The 10,414-nt window shown below is 51.9% G+C and overlaps 1 protein-coding gene across 1 annotated transcript; it reads left to right on the top strand.

Annotated features, from left to right (window-relative positions):
• Positions 1-2,569: 2,569 nt before the first annotated feature.
• LOC122682684 (protein ATP6V1FNB-like) lies at positions 2,570-6,956 on the top strand. The gene is made up of 2 exons (XM_043885689.1): positions 2,570-3,092; positions 5,831-6,956. Exons 1-2 carry the CDS (start codon positions 2,570-2,572, stop codon positions 5,947-5,949), a joined length of 642 nt encoding a protein of 213 aa, XP_043741624.1. The 3' UTR covers positions 5,950-6,956.
• Positions 6,957-10,414: the final 3,458 nt, after the last annotated feature.

Genomic DNA, 10,414 nt, shown 5'->3' with positions numbered 1-10,414 from the left:
TGACAAGGTTCACAAAATTATTATTACTCACTCAGTGCCTAAAATGATTCTTCTGCTCTGAGAGCTTAATTCCAGGAGAAGCTACTTTAAAGGCACAAGTGCTGAGTCCTAGGAGAGGCCCTTGGACAAAGTTACAGGCTGGGGATTAGGGTTGGCTCATCAGCGGGAGTGGACAGCATGGGTCCCTGGTGGCCTGGGGGTGTGGCCAGAAGGCTGCGTGGAGACTCAGGTGCACCTGTGACCCTGCTCACATAGACCAGAGGCAGGCCCGGGGGCTGCCCCCACACCTCTGGGGTGGGTGGTGCCTTTTATATATTTTTTAATATTTATTTGGTTTCACCGGGTCTTAGTCGCGGCATGCGAACTCTTAGTTGAGGCATATGGGATCTAGTTCCCTGACCAGGGATAGAACCTGGGCCGTCTGCATTGGGAGCACAGAGGCTTAGCCACTGGACCACCAGGGAAGTCCCTGTTGGTGGCTTACAGACAAGTTTCAAAATCTATAGTAAGAAAAACATAAGTAACAATGCTAAGCACTGTTAGGATCACCTGTAATTTTTTTACAGGGGAATGTTCCCCGGGCTCAGAAAGGACAGTGATGATCAAGGCTGTGTTAAAACTCCGGAAGTCTAAACTAAAACTTGGGGTCCTGAAGCTGTCCCAAGGGGCCTCGCCCAGGTTGGACAACTTAACACGGGAACAGAATCTGAAGGCGGGTCGCCTTGTGGGTGGTTGGCTGTCCTTGGGCCCACTGAAAGGCAGCACTGTAGGGGTGCCTCTCTGCACCCTCCCACCGAGGGGGGAGGCCTGTCCGCTGGGTGAGAGGACAGCTGCCTGGGCTGTTGTCACCTCGCTGACCACCAGGGGCGGCCTCAGACACTCAGATACTCAGGCACCGTGGGGAGCCCTGGTGGTGGGGAAGGCACAGGATCCCCGAAGCTCCAAGGGAGAAGGATGTCCGCCTCCACCCTCTTGTGCTCTGAGCACCTGGCCTAACCAGTCTGTGGGTGGGGGCAGTCTGGGCCACGGATGCTTTCTTGAGTTCTCCACCCCATCACTGTTTGACCCCAGGGTCTTGGCACCCCCAGGCCCCTAACTCTAGACTTTCCTCCCTCCATCCATCCTTAACCTGTCTCGTGGCAAGAGAGTTGCCATGAACCGGTGTTCATGGTTCAGTTCTCAATCAAAGGACACCTCCTCCAGGAAGACTACCCAGACCATCCCCCTAATTCCCTCTCTGACCTTCTATCCATCTGGTTATGTATCTGTCTCCCCTGGACGGAAAAACACTGAGGGTAGGAAGCCTGTGGGCTCTGTCCCTTCTCATCTACCTTTATACCTGGCTGGGTGTCTGGCACAGGGTCAAGAGAAAGTGAATGTTTGTTGAATGAATAAACAAAAGTACAACGTGTAAATCTATGGCTGATTCATATCAATGTATGACAAAACCCACTGAAATGTTGTGAAGTAATTAGCCTCCAACTAATAAAAAAAATTAAAAATAAAAAAAATAAAAAAACAAAAGTACACCCAGCAGAGCAGAAAGGCAAGTGGCCCCAGGGCACTGTGGGTAAACTTCTCTCTGGGACAGGGAGGCAGAGTGTGAGGATCCAGGAGGCTGACTTCATGGTCCTGCTGGCGGGTCCTCCGCCCCATCCTGCCTCTGCCTCGCTCACGATGCCTGTCTCACAGGAGGGTCTGTAATGGAGCTGTGGGTTTTGGAGTCAGTCCCAGTGCAACCATTTAACAGGGCTGAGCATCACTTTTCTCACCTGGAAAAATGGCATAAGAGAGCCTATTAAGAAGTCACTGAGTGAAGCCCCCAGCCCAGGGTCTGGCGCACATGGGCAGTGTGCCCAGGGCACAGTATTTCTTCAGGCCTCCCTTTGCCCACCTGAAGAGGAGGCTATGAGAGCCCCGGTAATCAAGCGGGTGGTTTAAGGCACATGGAGCTCAGACTAGCAGCTGGCACCTAGCAGGTGCTTGTTAGTCATCAGCTGACATTTCCTCTGTGCCAGGCGCTGTTTGCCCCGTTGTTTACACACTGTCTTAATGTCCCTGTCTGAATACTGAAGGTCCCACCATCACCTCGCTGCACACATGAGGCCGTGTAGCTGTCAGGTGGCAGAGCTGTGTGAGGGGCTGGCTCCCAGCCACGTGTCCAGAGTCTCCTGGAGTGGAGGCTGGATCTCTCTTTTAGACTCCCCTGGGTGCCTGGCACGCAGTTAGGGGTACACTTGGGTATGCCAGATAGAATAGAGGCTGTGGAACCCTATGTGCCACTGGGGATCCTCTGGGTATGAAGGGCAAAGGCGCCGACCCTGGTTCCCTTAGGGGAGAACGTGGCCCCCTGCCAGGCAGCCCGGGTGGGGGTGGCCTTGGGTCCTGTCTGTCCCACTGCCTGCAGATGGCCCCCCAGTTCCCCGAGCAGCCCAGCCCCTCCTTGCCAGCAGGGCCTCAGCAACTCAGCCCTCATTGGCTGCAAGTATCCCTGGAGACGAGGCACCGGCCTGTGCAAACACAGGCTGCAGAATGTTCCCTTCCGCCCCGGCCCCTCCCCCACACTGCCATGAAGGATCTGTTCACCTCCCAGAAGCAAGCCTGCTGGCAGGAGCACATCCGCAAGGAGACTGCCGCTCGGGTGGCCTGGAACCTCAGCTATGGCCACAAGCACCCAAAGGAGGGAGCCTTGCCCAGGAAGCGGCCTCAGAAGGCCCCCTTCCGGTCGGCCTTGGGAGCGGGGCCATCGCAGGCCACCAGCGCCCCTGACAGCAAGGAGGTACCTGCTGGACGGCCAGAGACCAGGGGGCTCCAGGGTCAGCTGTCCAGGGGAGTGGGTGTCCACGGCCCTGCGCCCAAGGTAGACAGAGGCTGGCAGGCCCAAAAAGCAACTCGGGGGCCTGCAGATCAGACCAAACCCGTGGGCTCAGGGATGAGGCAGGTCTCCCCAAGCACCCTGCAGCTGCTCTTCCAAGGCGTCTCCTACGACGGCCAAGGCCGGGCCTCGTACCTCCGGGAGCGGTATCGGCAGAAGCCCGAGGAGAAGTTTCTGTACCCGATAGTGTCATCCTGGGAGTACGGCTGGCACATGGGTAAGGGCCACCACCCTCTTGCCATTTCAGGCCTTGGCAGGTGGGCCCAGCCTTGCCCCTCATCACATTCCTCTGGCTCACCATGCTCCGAGCAGGGCTCCAGATTTCTCACACTCTGGTCTTTCTTCTGCCCTCTCTCTGCTGGCTAACTTTCAGATGTCACCTCCTCTGAGAAGTCTTCCAGGAGTCCTCCAGGCAGATAAGCCCATCTCTGTGCGCTCATAGCTTTCTGAGTTTGCACAAGCACCATCGCCATTCCTTGAGTATCCCTCTAGCCTGGTGAGGCCTTGAGTATCCCTCTAGCCTGGTGAGGCCTTGAGGTTCCAGGGCTTCTTAGTTAAGGTCATTAATGCCCTCCCAGCTCCCAGGTTGGGGCTGGCACTCAGGGACTGTGGGCAAAATGAATATGAACTAGGGAATGAGGCTTTGATTTGGAATCAAGAAGTGTGAGTTCAAATCCTAGCTTCACGACTTTCATGTTGTGTGAGCTCAAGCAAGAACCTTAACTTCTCTGGGCCTCAGTTGCCACATCCAAAAAATGGGGACAAGCAAGTACTGCCCTTCCTTTGTCACAGAGTTTTGGGGGAAATCTGGTGGGAGAACACCTTGAGCGGGAGTTAGCTCTCAGAAAGCTGCATGAGGTGGGAAGGACACACATTCCTTCTGCATGTAATCCTGGTAGAATCTTGTTCAGAACAGCCAGTAGGGGGAGATGTGGAGCCATTGAATCCCAGCTCTGCCCCCAAATAAGTCAGCGAACCAACAGCCATAGAGCTATGCAGGTTGATATTATCAGACTGGGTTTGAACTCTGGTTCATTCATTTGTTCATTCATTCAACAGATGTTTACTGAGCACCTCGTATATGCTCCTCTTTTTGTCCTGGAGTGTCTGGCAGAGAGCCAGACAGACATGGCCCCTCACAGAGGGCTCGTGACAGACAGATGAAGTAGAATCAGGCAGTGGTCCCTGCTACAGAACTGTGCTTTTCAATCTTTATTGTCATCTGGGGAATCACCTGGGGGTCTTGTTAAAATGTGGGTTGTGATCTTTCAATGAATTTCAGGGATGGGGCGAGATTCTGCATTTCTAACCAGCTCCCAGATGACACTGATGTTATCGGTTCAGTCCATGGGTCACAGTTGAGGCTTTAAGAAGTGGTAAATCAGGAGACAGAGATAGAGGCGAAGGGGCTGCTCTGGTAGTACACAAGGTGGTCAGCGAAGGCCTGCTGGAACGGCATGTTTGAGTCGAGTCCCAGGCCAAATCTCCTCCATCAGATTCTTCTGAGAAGGGCCTGACTCCCTCTGTCTACAGAGCGAGATAGGCATCATACAGGGCTTCCCTGTTCCTCCTCTTCTGCTAGGCCCATGGGTCCATGCCCACTGCCTCTGAAACCCCTGCCAAGCACAGGGTTGCCGATGGAGCAGATTAAAATACAAAATGCCCAGTTGCATTTGTTTCAGATATGCAATAACCTTTTAGTGTAAGTAGGCCACAAGTATGGCATGGGACATACTTATCCTGAAAAAAGGATCCGTGAAACTCAGATGTAATTGGACACCCTGCATTTTATCCAGCAACCCAAGCACTGGGGTCAGAGGAGCTGGTTCTGAATGACCCCCTGGGTACAAGGGCAGTACAGGTTCAGGACAGTTTAGTTTTCCCTCATAGTGTTCTGTTGAAGCCACAGTTGCTCCCAGAATCTCTGGAACATTCTGTTTAAGCTGTGTCTGGCCTCATGCCCCTAAGCCAACCGGTTCATAGGCCAGAAGGGGAACAGATGGACAGACCTTCTGCTGACCCCTCCTCCCCTCCCCAACAGTTACAGATAGGAGCTGCGTCTTCCCAGCGGGTAGAAACAGCCAGGGAACAGAGGGGTTGAAGGCACCGTCTGGGCCCCAGCTGGGTCAGCCCCAAGTGACTTTTACACACAGAAAGCACTCGTGTAGTGCCTGGCACATCGTAAATGCGCAAGAAGTGGTTACTGGTATTATTTTTATTATTAATTCAACAGGCAGAATTTGCAGCCAGTGGGCATTTGCGGAGCTAGTTCAGCCTTGGGCAGGACCCTGGAGGTGTTTGCCATGGAGCACTGGAGTGAGAGGGGAGTCGCTGGACAAGGGGAGAAATGTGATGAGGGGGAAGTGAGCCTGGGGTAGGGATGCTGTCAAAATAGTTAACAACTAGAGAACCTTACGGAGAAGGCAATGGCGCCCCACTCCAGTACTCTTGCCTGGAAAAACCCATGGACAGAGAAGCCTGGTAGGCTGCAGTCCACGGGGTCGCTAAGACTCAGACACAACTGAGTGACTTCACTTTCACTTTTCACTTTCATACATTGGAGAAGGAAATGGCAACCCACTCCAGTGTTCTTGCCTGGAGAATCCCAGGGACGGCGGAGACCGGTGAGCTGCCGTCTATGGGGTCGCACAGAGTCGGACACGACTGAAGTGACTTAGCAGCAGCAGCAGCAGAGAGCCCTAGGTGCCATCCATCGGGGCAGATCCTGGCCACGGGGCCAAAGCAGGGTGTTGAGGTTCCTATGCTTTGCCGGGCATACCGTTTAGTTAGTAGATTCTAAGGAAGGGGAGGGGGGCCTTAGATAGGGGTCAGGGGCTACTAACTGCACGGGAGCCTTTCACTGTCCAGCGCCCAGAGCCCCTGTGGCTGTGTGCTGTGCTGGGCTGGCAGGAGGTGTGGTGGCCCCGGCTCCACCAGGCCCTTGTTGCATTCCAGGGGAAGCCATGAAGGACACCAGGCCTCCAACTTATGCCAGGTTCCAGCCCATCACAAAGAGCTTTTACATCAAAAGTAACATCTTCCATGTCTCACCGCGAACAGACCAGCTGCTGTGAATGAGCTGGGGGTTCAGAAGCTGCTCCTGCCTTTTCCGGTGGTCCACGTGGACCCTGCAGGGCAGAGACTGCCAGCCCCACCCACCCCTCTCTGTTCTATCCAGCCCTGCCTCTGCCAAGCAGGGGAGGGGCACAGGTCTACTCTAAGGTGGGATTCGGGGGGGCCCCACCTGCTGCGACCTGTCTGCCCTCAGAGACCCTAGCTATTTGCAGAGCTCCCCACCCCCACCATCACCATTGCCAGCCAAGCCACTCCCGGGAGGGAAACAATGGAACTTGTAAGTGTTTCAGCAGCAGACCTGGGGCAGGGGAGGGGGCTCTTTCAGTTCTCAAGGTGCTAAGTGGAGCCGGGTATGGGGGGGGGGGGGGGGCACCTCCCTGGCCATACTCTACATTCTGTTGAAGGGACCCGGAGCAGAACTGCTGAGTCCCAGGGGAGCCCACAGTTTAGGGAGGAAGCCGTTTCCCTGTTTACCTTCTGCACACACCGCCCTCCCCCCACCCCACCCCGAGAACCTGTAAGGGTCAGGGTTGCCTCATTGCTATAACAAACGGCCCTGAATCCCAGCTGCTCAAACTTATTGACAAAATAAAGATATATTTCTTACAGCACAGTGCAATCTGAGGTTCAGCGGGTCACCCACCACAAGGTGATCTGGGGACCCAGGCTTCCCCCATCTATCTGGTGGCTCTGCCATCTCCGAGGGCCTCGGAGTCCTCGCCTGAATCCCTTAAACCCAACTGGGGGATGAGGGAAGACAGACTGAAGGACAGGAGAGGACACGCCCACTCTTGACTACCCTGGCCCGGAGCTGACCAACACGGCCACGTTCTATCAGTGAAAACAAATCACATGACTTGTAGAGAAGGCTGGGAGTGTTGCGTGACCAGGAGAAGAGAAGAAAGGGCCCCCAAACATGTAGCCCATCTCTGCCAGATCCCAGAGGGCCCTGCGGCTGCTCTGGGGGTGTATTTGAGTTCCGCTACTGCTGAGTATGGAGCCCGCGTGTAGACTGGCAGTTGTTTCCCGGGAGTTTTTGGACCTGCACCCTCTTCAAGCGAAGTTCCCGAAAAGACCACTAGGTGGTGCTGTTGGATCACAAGGGTAGTTACCACGGTTGGCCCCGGAAACCTGATTTCTCGGCTTGCCTTCTGCCATCCATTTGTTGTGTGGCCTTGGACTGCAATTTTCACAATTGTAAAAACACCAGGGATTGGGCTTCCTAGGTGGCTCAGTGATAAAGAATCCACCTGTCAAGCAGGAGATGCGGGTTCGATCCCTGAGTCGGGAAGATCCCCTGGAGAAGGAAATGGCAACCCACTCCGGGGTTCCTGCCTGGGAAATCTGATGGATAAAGGAGCCTGGCAGGTTGCAGTACACGAGGTGGCAAAGAGTCGGACACGACTTGGTGACTTAACAACAGCAACAACGTGGAGTTAGACTAGACTAGAGGAAACACGAACTTTGGGGGTGTACTTACTTGATTGGACTTCTGACTTCACTGAGGTTACAACCTCTGTGGGTTCTCAGGGTACTTCTGCCTTCACGAATCTCTCCCATAAAAAATTAATAAAAATTATATTTTACAACACTTGTACAAATACATTTATATTAATAGTAAATGCAAAAAAAGTCTGTCTTCAACCTAAAATTTTAATTTCTTTTCCTCCTTATTCCGAAACAAATTAAAACATTCCTGTGGCCTCTAAACATATGTGGCCCTTGGCCCTGTGCCTACTTTTTCTCATGGGGGAGGCACTACCTCCATGACTCACCAGCTGTGTGACAATGGGCAAGTTGTTTAACTTGTCTGGACCTGAGTTTCCTCCTCTATAATATGGAGATGACATCAGAACTCATATTATTGGTGCTCTTATTTCTTAAGAGCACTAATGGTATTTCTTAAAAACAGCCTGACACAGAGTAAGCTTTGGCAAGATGGCAAGTGCTGCTGCCATTATTATGATTATCTTTAAAGACACTTCTAGGGACTCGCCTGATGGTCCAGTGGCTAAGACTCCGCTCCCAATGCAGGGGGCCTGGCTTCCATCCTTGGTCAGGGAGCTAGATCCCGCATGCCGCAACTAAAGAGGCTGAGTGCGGCAAGGAAGATCAAAGATCTCAGATGCCACAGCGAAGACCCGGTGCAGCCAAAAACATGTTTTAAAAATTCTGCTCCCCGCCCCCCCCCCCGAATAGTGACGTTTTCAGCTCTAACTTTGATGAAATTATTAAAATATCTCACACAAGGAAGAATCGTAAATAGGACGGAAAAATAAAATGAAACTTTCAGGGTATTTGATGGGGAAGTAAAGGAGGTTCTTAGAGAAAAAAGGCTCAGCAGAACTTTTTGCAAGTGACTACCACATATTTTCTCGTCATCAGGGAACTCGGATGAGGTAGGAACCTGGGCTTGTAACAACAATCAGCAGAAACCATGGCCGCCTGGGGCATGTGTGCCAGGTGGGCCTACGCGAGGTCGGGTAAGGGGCTGGGGGGTGCGTGCTTGCGAACTTGCATGCGTGGGCCGGCGTGGTGCGTGCGTGGGCCGGCGTGGTGCGTGCGTGGGCCGGCGTGGTGCGTGCAGGCTGACGTGCGTGCGCCTGAGAGCGACTAGAGCGCTCCTCTCAGCGAAGGGAGGTTGACGTAGAGTTTGAAAGTGTTTGAAAGCCTTAGATTTAAAGAGTGAGGGACTTTGTTCTCAAAGGTTAGAGGGGCAAAGAGGGGACAGCACTTTTGGCAGAGGGAACGGCGTTACAAAGACCTGAGGCAGGAAGGTGGGGGGCACGTTTGAGGAACCGCCATGAGGTTTACCTTTAGCTGGGTTTTAAGCTTTTAGTTCTGTCTCTGATGCCGTCCTATTTTATTTGTCCATGCCAAACCACGGATTGAACCTGCTCCCTGGGGAGTGCAGGTGTTGGGGCCTAACCACTGGACCTCCAGGGAATTCCTGCCTTTCTATTTTATATCCCTCACATGTTCTTTGAGAAACTACATTACACTGGAAGACCCTGCTAGTTTTCTGTTTAATCCCTAGCTAGTACCAGCGAAAATTATTCCCTAACTTTGTAAATTAGATATTTCCATCTGGGAGGGAATTTTTCTTTTTCTAAAAGAAAAATTATAACAATTTTCCTACCCAGTGTCTCCTGCCTTTTGCTCAGAATACATATATTTTTTAAAGGAGAACTCTGTAAAGGCTACTGCATTTTACTCCGGGATGTAGTACCCCCTGAGTTTGACTAACCAACAACAATGTATTAAGCAGTGACTAAAAAGACATAGCTCTGCCGTTACAGAGGTAGTAGGTTGGGGACGGAGAACAGACATTGGACAGGTGATATTACACATGTGATGAGGTATAGGAACGGAACACACAGGGCGCCATGGGAAGATGTAACTGCAGATCCCAAAATAGATTGGGGAGAGTTGGCCAGAGAAGGCCTCCCTGAATGAACAAGGTTTAAGCTGAGTTTCAAGGAATGAGAAGGTTGTTAAGTGAAGGGGGAGAAGAGCAATACAGGAGGAAGGAAACAGTATATGAAAAGTCTCACTCATGGCGAAAGCATGATCAAGGAGCTAAGTGGTGTGACTACAGAATGTACACGGTTGAAAGTGGAGTTGGAAAGGTAAGTGAAAGCCAAGAACTACTTTGTGAGAGCTTTGTGGGCCATGGTGAAGAACTGGTAACTGACACAGGTGTGACCTCTCTCGCCCACACACCCCCCTGCCCTTGTACTTTTTCTCCTTTTGGGAGGGAAGAGAGATGTGACCTCCAGTTTGTCATTCTTTTTCCCCCTGGTTTTGCATCTGTCCTTTACACTTGCCTTGTGCAACCCGAGGCAGAGGTGGGAGCCAGGGTGGCTGAACTGGAGAAGCTCCCTTCTGCATCCCCCTCCCTGCCCCCTCCAACCCACAGGCACAGGATGAAGGGCATGTTTGTTTGAGGTAAAAAAGGAGTGTGGATGAGGATGAGAAGATAACAAGGATTGGAAGTAGGGACATCTCCATTTCTCAAGACTCAAATATGCCAAAATACTTGCTGTGGTGAATGAAAAAGAATTGGAAACTTGGCCTGATTCCTTGTATGGCAGAAATTCATTCTAAATAACTGAGAGCCTTAAATAACTGGGTACGTATACCCAAAAGCTTGACTGGCTTACCGTTTGATGAAACAAGTCTTATTAATAAAAATACCCCCTCCATTTGTTGAGGGCTTTTGATGTGGTCGGACACATAGTGTTTTAAGTGCATTATCTTATTTAAACTTCCTCCAGGAGGTTGATTCTTTTTTTTTTTTGGTTGATTCTTTTTTAACTCCAGTTTATACATAAGGAAACTGAAGGCTGGTGAGCTGCTCAAGGTCCCCCAGTTAGTAAGTGGTGTACATCGTGCTACAACTCTTCTCATCTAGATGGGTATAGGAGTGTGGGTGAAAAATTTGGTCCCCAATAAATAATGAAA

The sequence above is a fragment of the Cervus elaphus genome, chromosome 24 (genome assembly GCF_910594005.1).
Source record: "Cervus elaphus chromosome 24, mCerEla1.1, whole genome shotgun sequence".
Classification (NCBI taxonomy): Eukaryota; Metazoa; Chordata; class Mammalia; order Artiodactyla; family Cervidae; genus Cervus; species Cervus elaphus.
The sequence above is the reverse complement of the archived record's forward strand: the minus strand, read 5'-3'. Positions and strand labels throughout refer to the sequence as shown.

Coding starts and splice junctions, on each gene's coding strand:
- LOC122682684 (XM_043885689.1), top strand. CDS start 2,570: ATGAAGGATCTGTTCACCTCCCAGAAGCAAGCCTGCTGGCAGGAGCAC. Junction 3,093..5,830: donor GGAGTACGGCTGGCACATGG/GTAAGGGCCACC, acceptor GTTGCATTCCAG/GGGAAGCCATGAAGGACACC.